The 16,150-nt window shown below is 43.6% G+C and overlaps 2 protein-coding genes across 2 annotated transcripts in view; one reads left to right on the top strand and one right to left on the bottom strand.

The window, feature by feature from the left end:
- Positions 1-2,215: 2,215 nt before the first annotated feature.
- Positions 2,216-4,989, bottom strand: unc119b (unc-119 lipid binding chaperone B). The gene is made up of 5 exons (XM_085787415.1): positions 4,601-4,989; positions 3,296-3,409; positions 2,981-3,089; positions 2,692-2,864; positions 2,216-2,583 (listed from the first exon to the last, which is right to left on the bottom strand). Exons 1-5 carry the CDS (start codon positions 4,833-4,835, stop codon positions 2,471-2,473), a joined length of 744 nt encoding a protein of 247 aa, XP_085643541.1. The 5' UTR covers positions 4,836-4,989; the 3' UTR covers positions 2,216-2,470.
- Positions 4,990-5,197: 208 nt separating this feature from the next.
- The window catches only part of pop5 (POP5 homolog, ribonuclease P/MRP subunit), a 28,108-nt gene continuing 17,155 nt past the window's right edge, over positions 5,198-16,150 (top strand). The window contains exons 1-2 of the mRNA XM_085787416.1: positions 5,198-5,367; positions 5,453-5,595. Coding sequence (XP_085643542.1) covers positions 5,348-5,367; positions 5,453-5,595 — 163 coding nt within the window. The 5' untranslated portion in view covers positions 5,198-5,347. The remainder of the gene's footprint in view (positions 5,368-5,452; positions 5,596-16,150) is intronic.

Below are 16,150 nucleotides of genomic sequence, written 5' to 3'. Positions count from 1 at the left end.
ACCTACTACCACCACTGCTGTTTCCCAGCAGTCAGGTTGGCATACACCACTGAGTCTAATTGACAAAACAATAAAGGTTATACAGGGTCATGGAGCGAAGAGGCTGTCCAAGTGTGTGCCTGATATCACACTTGTTGAATGTTATTAGGCTAGTTGACTACATGAGTAGTCTATGTTTTTTCAAACAATAAAATGTTAAGTTTTACAAAAGTAAACACGGTGAGTATATGACATGTCTTAATTCACGCTGTGGACATCCTGTTTGACACATGGCAGTACTACAAGATGCTGTAAGAATTCTCCTCCCCTCAGCTTATTGGGCGAGAGAAGCATCTCAGTGGTTGCCTTGAGCAGGATGAAGCATAGGTTTCTCAGACATTAAAAAAACACAATGACCGCCTGGATACAAGGCACAGGGAATCGATATTACAATGTGCAGTAAAAAGAAGCCCAGAGAATTTGAGCATGAAAAAATATGTCCAGACTTTTCTATTCCTGTCGCGTGATTTAACTGATTAACGGTAAATTACATGTCCCACTTTAAGAATCATTTCCAGCCTTTCAGGTATCAATTCTCACTTATTTCTGTGTAGTATGAAAACAACTGATATTGAACTAGATAGTGGATATTTAGCCAGAAATTACATTGAAAGCAGAGACTATTTTTTTAAACGTTTGTTTGTTGGGTGATTTATGCAGTACATCCAAGTCTGCTGTTAAAAACGTATTAAGTGCGATTGCTTGATATCAGAATGACCAGACTTTAGGAGCACCTTTTAGTATATGGAGAATTGAAGAGTATCCGTGCCTCCTGAAATCCACAGATTTTAATAAACACTTCTCTGAGTGTCAACAAATGAGCTGTACGTTTTGCTTTTGCTGTATAGCCAATGTTAGCATTAACAACTGTTTAGTTAAGAAATGTCATGGGCTCAACATCAGACTTCATTCCTTTACTCACCAAGACCTGTTTCAGCAGTGGAAACCAACCCTTTTGATTTGCTTTGATCTCTAAAACCTCTTTTCTTCTATAGAGTCAGCATGCTTACCTGGTGGTTGCAGCCTGGTCGCCCCATTTCTTCACTTTCTGAGACCGAGTAACTGTCGGGCCCAGACTTTCTTTAGAGGCGGTGCTGCTCAGAGGGCTGTGAATGTCTTGTACTGTAAACGCAACAACGGCTGAAGCTCTGAAGTGAACAGATGTTCATGCTAACATTGGATATGCAGCTTTTAACTATGGTTCAATTTATTTTAGGGCTTTCATGAAACATGTGTGTAGAAAAAAAAAATTACACAATTAAATGTGGAACAATATGACAATATAAAGGGAGGACTGTCATGAGTAGAAGGCGAGAGGTCAACTTCTGCATTTAGCCCAAGACCTGATAAAAAATTAATCAACTACCAAGCTACAAATCCCTGCACTGTCATGTACCAACAGGCACACTAGGCCTGGCTGCTCCAAAAGAGTTGGATTCACAGTGCTGTTGTGTCAAAACCAGGAAAACAGACCTCAAGGGATTAAATTAACACAATTACATATCTGAGAAAATTAAATGGGCAGATTGTTTAAGACATGGACGGCACTCACAGAAAGATCTATTGAGTCCAGTAAGTTAGATTCTGCTCCTGTCTTGTCCTATTCATGTATCAGAGTACTTCTTGAATTCTATCAGAGATTGGTAGAACATGTACTAGACTCCTAATCGACAGTCAGTGATGTAAAAACCTTCTGTCGTAAAAACGTGACAGATTTTAGCAGGGTGAAGATGTAACCTGAATCATTAAGAGAGGAGTGCATGCAGTTGTTGAAGAAATTGGTGAACCACAATCTCTCATATAAAAATGGAAGCAAGCTTACACATGTCACACAAACTGTCCCACATACTAACAACTTATAGTAGATATTTAAGGAGGAATGAAACTGCAACTATTTCAACTAGTGCTACATGGTCATCTAAGACTAACAATACTGTAAAACATCTAGTTGATGCTTACTGTAAACGCCAAGAGGTGGTTCAAACTGCAACAGATAACATCTACATATGCATATGCGTAATGAAGTAGTAACTAACACAATCTATGGGCTTTGCCATGAGAAAGTCTGTGACTCAAAGTGTCCCTTTCCAGCAGAGACAGAGACAAAAAAAACTTAAGGCATAAGTGTTCAAGCTGTAACATGATACTTGTATGACAAACTGAAAGACAGAACAAAAAGGCTTCAGTCAGATTTAACAGAGAAATATTTAACAGAACATTCTTCTGAGTCCCAGACACTGAGCTCCGAGAGGTACTGATGAATGGATCCATGATTTCATGACAAGGCAGATGTGGTCCGTTGATTCTGAAGTATGTTGTCACGTTTGTAGTAATGTCCTCAAAGAAGAGAATACCTCTGTCCACTTTTGGATGCTTGTAATCCAAGAAATCATTCCCCTGGGAGGTATTGCACTGATTTTCACATCGGGCATTACAAACCACCATTGTAGGCATAGTCTGCCTTGTTGTGCATGATGAGTTTGTTGTCCACAAAGTAGAAACTATCTGATCTGGTCTCATACGGGTGCTCCACCATTAGGCGAACTAGAGAAAGTCAGGGAGAACCAAAGAAAGATGAATATAATATGTATGGTTGTGTAATATACTGTATAAGCACAATAGCATTAACATAAGTGACAAACTAGAACTCACTGAGGTCATCTGGAAGCTGTGGAAACTCATAAATGTGTTCACATGTGTTGCGGCTGTTAGGTATGCAAAATCCAAAGTCAAAGTCGAAGTTCTTGAGAAGGCGCCCCTGGAAGTAATGCCTCTCAATCATACGAAAGCTGTTTATTGGCCGGTCTCCCACTGTGAACTCCACACTGTGGTTAAGAAACAAACAAAACAGGAAAGATGTACAACAGACTGATGAGACAAAAAGTAAAAAAAAAGACAACATGTTCATTCAGAAAGTTATGGTCTGGCTCTGGTTACTTACGTTGCACCAACAGTGCGCAGCTTTAAGAAGGCTGGTGTAAACTGGTATCTGACGAACCGTCCTGCACTGGTGTCTACATCTCCACTCTCCTCTTCACCTTCCATCGGACCTAATCCAGAAAACATGTTCTATTATGTTTCCAGCATCAAGAGGATGGGCAAGACTGCAATAATTGGCTAAGAAAAACCTTGTGAACTTTATGAACAGTTAAATCTTTAAGTGGGATCATAACTGGGACATTTGATTTGTGTCTATCTGACATGTTCATCATGTTATCAACCTTGCTTGGGTGGCAAAAGTTAATACATCACTTACCACTGTTAGGAGGCTTGGCGATCTCAAACAGGACTGTCCCAGTCTCCAGATCTCTGATTTTGAATCGTGTAAAGTCAATGTTGTAGATATTATCTTCAGGTTTGCAAAGATAGTCTGTAATGTGAAATAAAAGTGTGAGTTCATGTTAAAAAAAACAACAAAAACAAAAGCAGTTAAATTTTTTTCAACCTATTGTATTAATTTCACAAGTAGCCTAGTTGCAGTTTAGGTGAGTAATGCTGCAGTACAGACTTTTCAACAAAGTGTTGTGAGAGAGAAGGGAAGTAATGACATTGTTGTCTGGCCAGTGAAAAAGCCAAAAACAATGAGAGGCATTAAGCACTAGCAACTGTGGTAGACAGTCTGGTGACAGACCCTGCGGTCTGAGTCAGAGGGGCCAGGCAGAGTAACTGTAGAAACGCTGCGTAAAAATGTCACTTTAAACGACTAAATGTTTCATGAAGCTGTTTTGATGCATAGGCCCTGTCTGTAAAGGTACAGAGGATGGTTATGGCTGTTTCATTCACAAATGGCTGGAGGCCAAAAATATCAAAGCTTGATGTTTAGAGTAGCCCATTTGGAGTACATAACCTGCAGTCTCTCATCAGTCTCAAATCATTTCCAAGCCCCTGACATCACGCAATTTACAGACAATGGCTGTGCTGTGACTTTGCCTATATGCAATAGATCACTGAAAGATAACTAAGCCACAGAACATCTCTTTTTCTTGTGCAGTACATGCACAATTCACTTGTCATGTTACATAAGCTGAGTAGCAGACTGTATGAGCTGCTCTGCCTCTTTACCTCGCATTGAAGGGCAGTAGAGACAGGTGTTTCTGGCTTGAACTAGTGACTTGTTTCTATGGGAGGGTCCTGAGGTCGTCCAAAACATTTCTAGATTCACTACTTGGTGAACCTAAGTCACATGGTTGGCAACACTGATTATGTCTTTGTGGTCTTTGTTACACCATAATGTCAGATTTTCGGCCTTAAGGACAGGGGACCCTGAACAACAGCCCCCCCCCACCCAAGTAGCTGAAATTCCTGGCTGCGCCCCTGGGAACATCCTTGTTCTTTGGTTAACAAAACAAACAATGGGAATGCTTGAGCAAAGACAAAGCCTTGTGCATTCAACTAATTCAAAATTACGTAGTACATCCATTTATCATTAGTGGACCTATTGTCAGCTGGTTTGCAAACTGGGCGCTTAGCCACAGTTAGCACTGCGTAAATGAATGACGTCCGTCGAGTAGTGTGATTTAACCGGGTTAGATAAGACCAAGTTAACGTTTACAAAACTTACCCTCCGTGACAACCCGGAGACCCAGGACATGGTCCGGGGAAATATCTCCCCCCAGAGCCCGGAGTTCATCCTCTGTGACCACAGGCCACTTATCCGTCTGACTGCGCCTCGACTTTAGCTTCTTCAGCATTCCTCCTCCAGTCTTTCGGTCCCGGTGGGTCGCCTCGGAGCTGCTGTCTGCGTCCGCCTTCCCCTTGCCGACCGTCTGTGTCGGTTTGTTTCGCGAAGTGTTCATACCGGAAACTGAGGCTGTGATGAAAAGAGTTGTTGTGCTTCCCAAATTGGGAGCGACTGGAGCGACTTGACGAACTGCGGGTGTAATTTCAAGATGGCGTAAAACGTGTATGGGAGACGGGAAAGCAGGATTGTGATTGGCTGAGAGCGATGGAGGTTGTCATAGTTACCGACAGGGTATGAATGGTTTAAAGCCCAGGCCTTCCCGTTTCCTCTTCAACTGGGTGTATTGTGTTACCTTTTTCCTCTAATGTGCTACACCGCTGCTCTGTGTTATTGATATCCTATATACTCTCGTCTGCCGTCTCTTTCGCTGGTGGAATGACATTTACATCAGGCTTGAGGAAAACACTCACTGACAAAATAGACGGCCCCAAATTCGTGCTGCCCAGTGAATCATGACAAATACATCAAGCGTCGCCATTAATGTCCACCAGGTGGCGCCACTGCGGCTCTCCGGGTAGCAGACAGTTTTGTTGACGGAAGTTGCCACGGAAGAAGAGAGGAGCTACGATGGTGCGGTCCAAGTCGAGGTAAAAATGTGCCACTCGTGTACCGTTAAACCACATGTTTATGCGGTCACGTCTAATTTCTCGACTGTCCCTTTTCTGTCGGCAGATATTTACTGTGCGAAATCTACGTGTTGGACCGGAGACGCCTGTTGCTGCTCGATGACCGAACTATTTCGGATGCAGTGAAGACTGCGATCGCCCGCACACACGGGGACTATGGAGCAGCTATCAGCAGCATCAAACTCTCGGGTAAGCATTAAGTCCAGTAATTTTAGGCCAAAAAAGGGGTCAACGTTAAACAAATTGCAACAGAAGCAAACTCAACTGATTTTGTATCCTCAGCATGTCCTGAGTGAGGGAAAAAAAGCCCCGAAGAATCTCATTAGGGGAAAGTTTAGAAAAACACCCAAACATATCCCATTTATACGCATATAAAACATTTTTTTCCACGTGAATAGGGTAACATTTTTAACCTTTAGATATCTCCATGAAAATTACTGAGTTGATTACTTACATTAAGACAAACAAAAAATGTATTACAAGTTTTTTGAATCTTTGTCAACATGAGCAAATCTGCATAAATTTGCATACATTTGCATGAATTCCACCGTTTTGACGGCACATGTATATAGTTGCTGTGGTGGTACCATAAAAAGAATGGACGTAGCACCCGTGACGTCACCCATTGGTTTAGGGGAGTCTTGTGCATGGATGTATTATTGTGCCGCTACTAGGGGGTTTGAACCGCGCCATGTTGGATTTGACTTGCCATATTTGGAGCGGTGCGGCCGTTGGCCGGCTGAGGGCCCGCCCACTGGCCTCGTAGCAGCGGTCTCCGGACCTGTCACTCAACGTTTCCGTGCCCTGATTGGCCAGAACTTTAAACCTAATAATAGTAAAAAGGTAGAGTTTTAAAAAAAATCCACCCCCCTCAGAGTGTGTGCGGGGGTAGAAACTATCGGTTGAGACCAAAAAAATAAAATGTACCAGGCTGTAAATATGTTTTTTTAAGCTTCTCAGACCGACAACTGCCCCCTTGGGTGGTACCAGCTTGAAAATTGGAATGAGTTGACTCCATCGGTCAACCGACAAGTTGACCACTTTAAATTTCAAGATGACTGCAATTTTTCAAGACAGCCACATCCTTAGTAGAGCAGGTATGACATGAGCCAACAGTGCATATTACGTATGGCTAATTTGCATACATACAACACCTGATCTAAACATTGGGTAGAGCAGGTGAAAATGTCTTGTTCAATCTTGTTAACATATTACAGTTAAAAAACTTAAGGAATGGAACCAATTTAGGCTACTCATGAGCATGAACCCATTTAATCCCATCGGTATTAAATGATGGGATTAGACGGAGCATGTCATACCTGCTCTACTAAGGATGTGGCTGTCTTGAAAAATTGCAGTCATCTTGAAATTAATTTAAAGTGGTCAACTTGTCGGTTGACCGATGGAGTCAACTCATTCCAATTTTCATGCCGGTACCACCACAGCAACTTCATATATACATGTGCCGTCAAAACGGTGGAATTTATGCAAATGCAGATTTGCTCATGTTGACAAAGAATTTCAAAAAACTTGTAATACATTTTTTGTTTGTCTTAATGTAAGTAATCAACTCAGTAATTTTCATGGAGATAGCTAAAGTTTAAAAATTTTACCCTATTCACGTGAAAAACATTTTTTATATGCGTATAAATGGGATATGTTTGGGTGTTTTTCTAAACTTTCCCCTAATGGGATTCTTCAGGGCTTTTTTTCCCTCACTCAGGACATGTTGAGGATACAAAATCAGTTGAGTTTGCTTCTGTTGCAATTTGTTTAACCTTTTCTCATAAAATGACTGGACTAAAAGTTTAAAAACGAGCAAGTAACGAAGCGATTTTCTCCAAGCCCACACAAGTCTGACATGTCTAGCTTTGCCAGCATGTACAGCATGCATGACCTAACACAGCTGCTAAAAATCTTGAGGACGTCTCACTTTGACCGAGTTACATTCAAGAACCTGTTCTCAATGACGGAAAGTAAATTCACTGGAGCGGTCATTTTTTTCGATCGATCAGCTGTGTTAACAGTTTCAGGTGTCATAGTTATGATGTTTAGACAGATAAATTAGTCCTCTAACACATCCTACAGTTTGACTGGTAAGAGTTTTTCAGAATAAAAGCAGCTCGTGTTTAAACGTCGGGAGTCACTGTCAGGACGATAGTAACAGCTGTAATCTCGTCCCTCTGCACAGTAACAGCAGCTTGTCAGTCACTCTGCAGGTACCGCGGTCACACTGCGTGTTACAGGATTGTCAGTGTCCGTGGAGCAGACGGTTTTGGGGAGCTGGTTGTCGATTCCTTTTGAGATATAATATATTTTATCCAGTTTATGAGTCCACCGCTATCCGCCAGCATGTTGAGGGACGCTTGTTTTGCCACTCAGTCCGATCGAACGGGGCGTTGCCGAGGGCAACGTGACGTAAACGCATACCCTCTATTCATTAGATTCACATGACGTCACTGTGTTTCTGCGCCGCCATATTTGTGTCCGAATCAGGGCAATCTGGGCACAGATCACAGCATGTCACGTTACCAGAACAAGTGGAGTAGTAGGAGGAAATCAGCAAGAGACCGAAAATTGACGTTATTTGAAAGATGCCAGGATTATATTGTGCCCAAAAAAAAAAACCCCGGACTGCAGTTTTATTCCATCCCAAAAGACGTAAAGTTATAGGCGGAATAAATAGTTGACAGGATTCACTTTTTTTTAACCTAACTTCTAACCTAACATGGATATATTGAATTCTGTATTTTGATTACTTTCTTATTAATTACTCACTGATTCTGCATTTAGGGTCTTTTATTTCTGTAGACCGTTGCTAAGTAAAACGGGCCGTTGCTAGGGACGCCGCTCTGATCAGCGGAGCAGGGCTGAAGAACCGTAGATATATAAACATAGATGCCGCGTTCTATATCTGGCGATACGTCAGCGGGGCCGCCATATTGTGCAGGACACAGAACGTCTAAGCCTGTGAATATTCTCATTTGTCCAGGTCCAAGAGGCTTCATCAGTTGCGTACATGAACTGATAAAGCCTTATACAGTCTATGGGTGCGTCTTGAAATCCCTCTTTGTCCAAAGCGGGAGATGACAGAAAGAGTCTGAGAAGTGAACTACTTAAAGCAGAAGTAAGTGATATATTTGTGTTAATATAAGTCTTAAATAGTTATATCTTCCAACAGCAATCACTTACATAGAGTGTTTGGTCTGAAACACGGGTCTGTCAGTCACTCTGCTCTGCTCTGAGCCGAGGAGAAAACATTTATTGTATCCTACATAGGGATGGGAATCGAAAACCGGTTCCTCTTCGGAATCGGTTCCTCTTCGGAACCGGTTCCAACTTGGATCAATTCTTGGAATCGTGTGCGTGTCTGCTGATCCCCTTATCGATTCCGTTTGGTTCAGAAACTCGCGCATTAATTGATTAATTACGTGACGTTACGTTAAAATCAATCTTCATTATAAATGAGGGTGCTTAGTGTTTATATCCACATGTCACCGTTTGTTCTCCCAAAATAAAGTTAGTGGCGTGTCTGCGTGGAGCAGCTGCTGACAGATGCAGCTGACAGTGACGTTTCCTCATCACTAAACCTGTGAGCCACCCTCCGGTCCTCCCTCCCTCACGTCGTGAGGACAGGTCAACATCTCCTGAACAGGCTACATGTCTATTCTTTGTGTTTTTCTCTCTTTATTATAACCACTTCCTTTCAGGTTTTGCTCGTAGCCACGTGAAACGGTGCGCCCTGTGTCTTTTCTCTCGCGCGCTCTCTCTCTTTCGCTCGCTCACTCGCTCACTCCGCATAAAAACGAACGTTATGAAAACAATAACTAGTGAGAAGATACAGATGCATAAAAACCATGTAATGGAAACATTGTTAAATTCCTCCTGTGAGCACAGCTGGCCCACAGCCACAGTGGTCTAGTGTTAACCTGTCCAGGCAGGTCGGTCCTGGCTTCTTTTTTAATGTTAGAGCCATTAATGCAGTGTTTTCAACCTTGGGGTTGGGGCCCCATGTGGGGTCGCCTGGAATTCAAATGGGATCGCCTTAAATGTCTAGTAATTGATTAAAAAAAAAATTAAATAAACTAATTATTTTTCACAATCTTAAACAACTATATTCTTTATACATTCACTTTCTTGAATATAAATCAAGATCAAATAAAATGCAGCATATACAAATATCTGAGCTTGCTCATCTTGAAAGAGGGTCACCAGAAATCTGTGATGTCAAAAGGTTGGGAACCACTGCATTAATGCAAACAAACCCATTTCTCTTTTATTCCCTCACCCAATGAGAATCGATAAGAGAATCGATAAGGAATCGAATCGATAAGCAATATCGATAATGGAATCGGAATCGCTAAATTCTTATCAATACCCATCCCTAATCCTACAGTTTTTATCCAATGAGGAGAGAGAACGGCATGCAGGGCTGTGTGTGCAGCCAAGGGACGCCGTGAATATGGCGACGTAGGGACGAGGACTGTTATGGTGCGTTCAAGGAAACTCGTATTTTTCCGACCGTGAAGTCGTACCAGTTCGATCTGGTACGAGTTCACCGGTCGGAAGTTACGAGTGGCCGTTATAGTGACTTTCACCGGTAAAACAGGTCGGAAAAACACGAGTGGGTTGCCTGGAACGCTACAAAGTCGTAAATTGTGACTTGAAGCTGTAATTTACGATTTCAAAAGCCTGCCTGGAACGCAGCATTAGCGAAAACGACCGGACCACTTACTTCTGCTTTAATTGAAGCTACATTGTTGCGAGTTGGCTCCGGCATAGAGGAAGCTCTGCGCCGTGCACAGTGTTTCAGCTGCTTCTAGGATAATGTAGTTAACGTCCCCAGCGTAAATGACGCCTGTGAATAGATTTAATCAAAATCTGGGGTTACAACCATGGTTACAGCGTTTAGAATGGCAGTCCTTTAGAATTTATGCCCTGCACAACATGGCGGCCAGCAGACGCATGGTGGCGCTGTTCGGCAGTATGGAACGCGGCATCTACGTTTATATATCTATGTGAAGAACTATCAGGGATTTTTACCAGCTTCAGACTAATTGTGATGTTAGAAAAATGACTTGTAGCTTGTTAGAGGAAGAGTGGAGGCTCTCTTCCTCCCTCACCGCTGCTGGAAACCAAACCTGCGATCAGAGCGGACAGACCGGACGGGCCAGCGCAGTGTCACAGCTGTGACCAGCTGTGTCTGTGCCACCGCGAGTCCGTGACACAAACGTGTCCCGTAACCGTAGTCTCTTATGACAGACAGGACTACATAAATGCGCACATCGTAACATTTACATGATAATTCATCAATCTACTGATTGATTATCAAAAGCTCGTTTGAAACAACTACACACGACACGAGTCGACCGGGGGGAGGGTGAGGAGCAAACAGCGGAGAAGTGACCGGACTAAGGACTTTGATCCAGTGTTGTTTTCGTTAACGATGACGATGACGAAATATTTTCGTTGACGCACCTTTTTTTCATGACGATAACGAGACGGTGACGAGATAAACATGGCTCTCTGATGACGAAAACATGACGAGACGTGTGTGAGTTTTCGTTGACGAGACGAGAACAGACGAAAATGTTAGTGGTAGGGCTGTGATCGCCTCTAAATTCCATACTATGGATTGTCATTACTCTAAGGGCGTATTCACACCAGGCCCGTTTGGTCCGCTTAAAACGGACTTTTCCTCTGGTGCGGACTTTTTGGGGAGGTGTGAATACAAACCAGCGGACTCTGGTGCGGATCAAACAAGTGGACCGAGACCACCTCTGCAGCTGGGACTCGGTCCACTTGTTTGATCCGCACCAGAGTCCCAAACGAACCCTGGTGCGGTTCGCGTACAGTGTGAATGCAAACCGAACCTTTCCCGAACCAAATGCAAAATCCAAGCGCCTTTTTGGATTCAACAGGCTTCCGTTGTTGTCAGAAAATGTGGAAATTATCAACAATGAGCCATGGGTCAACATGGAGCACAGACAGACACACTGCCTCCTTGATATCTGGTCAGTGGAAAACATTTATCAGATGCTGGAGAGGACGCACCCGTCGCCGTTAAGGATCTTTTTTTTTTTGAACTTCTTCATCCTGAGAGAATGATTATGTTTTTTTGTTTGCTTTTTGCTGTGCCGTCCTTTTTTTCTTTTCTTTTTTTTGCGCACCAGACTAGGTGTCAACATCTACACATGTAAACGGGTACAAATCATAAGCCGTTTACACGTCTTTTTCCCCCCTCCTCCTCGTTCATTTCTCACCAATAGCCTATATAGGCTATAGTATTTTTAGGGGTGATAATGTTGCCTGAAAGCTTCAGATAATAATGGACTGCGTGTCAGTCCCCCCTCACTTTATCTCCACGTAGCCTACCCGTCTCTCTCCAGCTGTCCTTTCAAAATAAAGGCCGGGAAAAAAAAAAAAACACCGACTCCTCCAGCCTGTACTGCGAAGGAGGCTCAACATCGCCAGGCTGTGTGTTCATGTTCTAGCTTAACAAAACCTCAAGCCCCGGCCCGAGTTAACACTGTTACGAAGCTGGTTATCAACTTGCTCCTGACGCGAGCAGCGTATTCCCTCATCTGAACATCTGCAGGGGGAGACGCTCGGAGAGAAAGTAAACAGCAGCGGATCAGCTGATCTCTCCGTACAAACGCAGACAGGCGGCCGCCTCAAAATTTATAATGCAGAAAAAACCCTGGTCTGAGTATGCTGATCATTTTTATCCAATGACTGAGCGACTGTGGGACACACGTGCTTTTGTTTACAAAGTTGATCCACTTGTGAAAAAATGCAATGTGAATACAAACCGCACCAAGTAAAAAAAAATTTAGTCCGCACCAAAGCAAGTGAACTATCGGACTTTCCTGGTGTGAATACGCCCTAAGCTTCACATGATTTAGCAACGGCTCCGTCAACAACAGAACAACGCTGCTGAAACGAGCCGCGGTGCGCCCGGTGCTTGTGATTAGAGCGGCAGAGAGCAGCAGGCAGTGATCAGCTGCTCCGGTGACCGCGGTGCAGCCGCTCCGCGGCGCTGACGGGTGGTCAGACATTCAAAATGCACGACATTTCTGCTTATTGTGCGTATAACCTGTCAATTAAAAATCAACAAGTATCTGCAACGCTGCTGCATCCCATCCTTGTGTGGTCACGCCCACCACCTGGCATGCAGCGCACATTCTGCTCAACACACCTGCCGTCACTCGACCAGAAGCTATATGGACGCATTTTAAATATAATCCAGCAGAAAAAAAACTGAATGCACCAGGCTACTGTTACCACTATCTGTGTGTAGGGTAATGCATAATCCTTAGACCATAAGCCATTGGGTGGAAACATTATGTAACCATTCCTTTATTGAATTAATTTGTTAAAAGACTTTTTTTTTTTTTTTTTTTTACTAAAACTGACTAAAACTAGACGAAAACCTTGTTGAGTTTTCGTCGACTAAAACTAGACTAAAACTATCACATATAGAAATGACTAAAATTGACTAAAACTAATAAGTATTTTCGTCAAAAAGACTAAGACTAAGACTAAATCTAAAATGCCTGCCAAAAACAACACTGCTTTGATCAACATTACGTCTAAAATTAATTAATTAATTCATAAACTGTGTAATAAGTGGGATAATATAGAGTTTGTCTGTTGTTATAGAGATATAAACCCAGACAGGATGTATGAAACTCTGTCATTTTGTCAAGAAACTGTCATTTCCATCCTGCGGTTTGCATGCTGTCAGGAGACCTGTCAAATCGGACACAAATATGGCGGCGGTCCCTTCGACGTGACGTCACTGCAACCCATGAATAGGCCTAACCTCGCATCACCAGGCTCTTCAGACAAGCGAAGAGCCTGGTGTCCGTTACCTCGAATTTCGTCTGCATTCTGGTTCCTGTCTGTAGCGGAAACCAAAATCACCAAATTCACCTAAATAAAAGTGTTCACCAACATAAAACTTATAAAATAAACATTAACTTGCAATAGAATAAAAGCAAAATGTTAACTTAATGGCTCGGGGACTTTCTTGTAAATTATATTCCTTAAATTAAAGAGTTTTACCGCATTTTATTAGCTCGGTGCTTTTATTTTGACAGAAAGGCCTGTCTCTCTCGCACTGGATCTGTTTCCTACCAAAACAGCGAGTCAACTGCCCCAGACTACTATAGGCCTATTTCACAAGATTCTGAAGTGACGTCATACAGGGTAAATCTACATCCGGTCCGGTCAGCTGCGGCTAGAGCGATTGACAGAGTGGCGACACTTTTCATTCAAACAAACTAATACGACCGCCACAAAAGATTTCATCAGTCAGTACGTTTACATGCAGAGCTTAATCGAGCTATGCTCAAAATTCGATTTTGGCGTCAAGTCGGACTTCTGTCCTTGTCTCAATATACATGCAACTGAGAAAATCGAATAACTGACGGGGTCCGCCCCCTCATGCGGCGTCACCCTTTGCTTCAGCGGGTTAATACGCCTCCTGCCCTGTTGACTTTTCTGTCACCTCGTAAAAAACTGAATATAAACAACGTAGTAAACTTAATAATAAATTCTCAACTGCAGTTCCTGACCAGACGCGCCAGTCTGGGACGGATTCGCGCTGAGAATAGGATACGCAGGCATACTTTTTTCCTCTCTCTCTCTCTCTCTCTCTCTTTTTTTTTTTTTTTAATAAAACACTCTTGCTGGTCGCGCTGTGTGAAATGCATTGAATTGGCGCTGACGGGCGGCTTCTCTGCTCCACTTGCTGCCGTCTCTACTGTTGTGGAGCATGCGCACATGCATTGTCCAGTTATACTCCGACTAACAGCAGTATGAATGGAAAGCATAAGGAACATCCAGATCTGGACGTTTCTTATGCTTTCCATTCATGGTATTTAAAAACCAGCTGACAGAGGGAGAGCAGCCTCGTTTGGTGATAAGAAGAACAGGTTCTTTAGGAACATGAGGAGAAAAAACATGCAGGTTTTCTGTAACATTATAAGACTGCGCCACCCCCCCCCCTCATCTCCCTCCCCAGGCTGAATGAACGGGCGATTGGGGGAAAAAAACAAACAAAAACAATTGCTAGTCAAAGCGGTAAAAGCGTTAAAAGCATTTTGCGTTAACGCATTAACTTTGACAGAGTGATCATAATGATGGGGAAAGAAAATGCATTTTCCAAACTCAGACGGTTATGGAGGGATTTGATCCCACACAGGAGCAAATTGTTTTGTTTTGTTTTGTTTTTTTTTAAGTATATTTTTGGCTTTTTTTTGGCTTTATTTGATAGTGATGACAGTAGAGATAGACAGGAAAGGGGGAGGCAGAGAGAGGGGGAATGACATGCAGGAAAGGTCTGCCCGACGCGGGATTCGAACCGGGGACGCCTGCGTTGAGGACTATAGCCTCTACATAGGGCGGCCGTCTTAACCACTGCGCCACGCACCGCCCCTGGGAGCAAATTGTTTTAACATAAGACGAGGTGCACTACCAGTTGAGCAACACGTTAACTCACTTCACAATGTCAACGGCTGAGTGATGAGTGAGCTTGCGCATCTATGGGCCTGCAGGCGCGTTGTTGCCACCTATTGGTCTGGACATGGAACAACAGTAGATGATAAGAAAAAAAAAAAACTGGGGCTGCGCAGCGGCCGGCGGCTGCGGCCGTCCTGCAGCACCGGCCGTTCTGGTATGTCCAGAACGTCCAGATGGCCAGTCCGCCCCTGTACATGACGGAGAAAATCGAATTCCAATCGCATTATCTGGGTGTCTTAATCGGAGTTCTCAACTCCGATTTCAGTCGGACTAAGGTGTTTACATGCACTTCAGTTGTCCAGTTATAGTCGGATTAAGGCAATAATTCGGTTTTTTCAAGTGTCATGTAAACGTACTGAGTGAGACTAACATTAATCTCCTAAAAAAAGTTTAAAGCTATGGTCTACGATTTGAAAGAGGATGAGAAAATTTGAAAAAAGCACCTCTCACACACCCCCGCCCCTCCCCTCCGAGCTCGTATGGCCCGCCCCTCGGGGCCTCCTTGCGACACGCCCCCCCCCCTCCCTCCCCTCACAGAGCAGAGCGGAGCAAGCAACAAGCCTGCTGCCTGCAGAAACCAAACAAGGCTTTGAATGCGGAGTAAAATGTCATATTCACAGTCACAACTTCCACAATAAAACCAAAGATTACCTGTTCAACATAAACTCAGCACGCTGCAGTCTGAGCGGGTCTGCACCGAGGCGCCACGGACCCCACCAATTCAGCGCCTGCTGCCCCCCACCCCCGGTCGGTCTGCCGAAAAAAAGCCCCACTAGGATTCAGAGAAGCACAGAATGTTTTGCTGTCCTGTAAAGGCCTTTGCACACTGAGTCTGTTTTTTTCGTCCGAAATTGCCGCACGTCAAAAAATAAATTTGACCTCATGTTGTGTCAATCATGTTTACACACCGAGTCCGAAACTTTCGTCCGTCATTAAACTTTTCGGAACAGGTTCGATTTAATGCGTTTTTCGCATCCGTGAAAAGCCTTTTGACCAATCACATCAGAGTTTCGAGGCTGGAGAGGGAGAGAGAGGGGGGTGGGTGTGGGGGGGGATCACTGCTGAGAGTGTGTGTGTGTGTGTGTGTATGCCGGTACAATCGTGTCATATTACGTGCGCACCTATCAACTGGACGTGTCACACCCGCATGCTTTGACGCCTGTGCAGCAGACAGCGCCTGACGTGTAATGTAGTTTCCTCATTGACTTATAATGGCCCC

Source organism: Trachurus japonicus, chromosome 9 (assembly GCF_045865225.1).
Source record: "Trachurus japonicus isolate A0001 chromosome 9, Traja_1.0".
Classification (NCBI taxonomy): Eukaryota; Metazoa; Chordata; class Actinopteri; order Carangiformes; family Carangidae; genus Trachurus; species Trachurus japonicus.
Note: the sequence above shows the minus strand (reverse complement) of the source record. Positions and strands in the feature narration are given on the sequence as shown.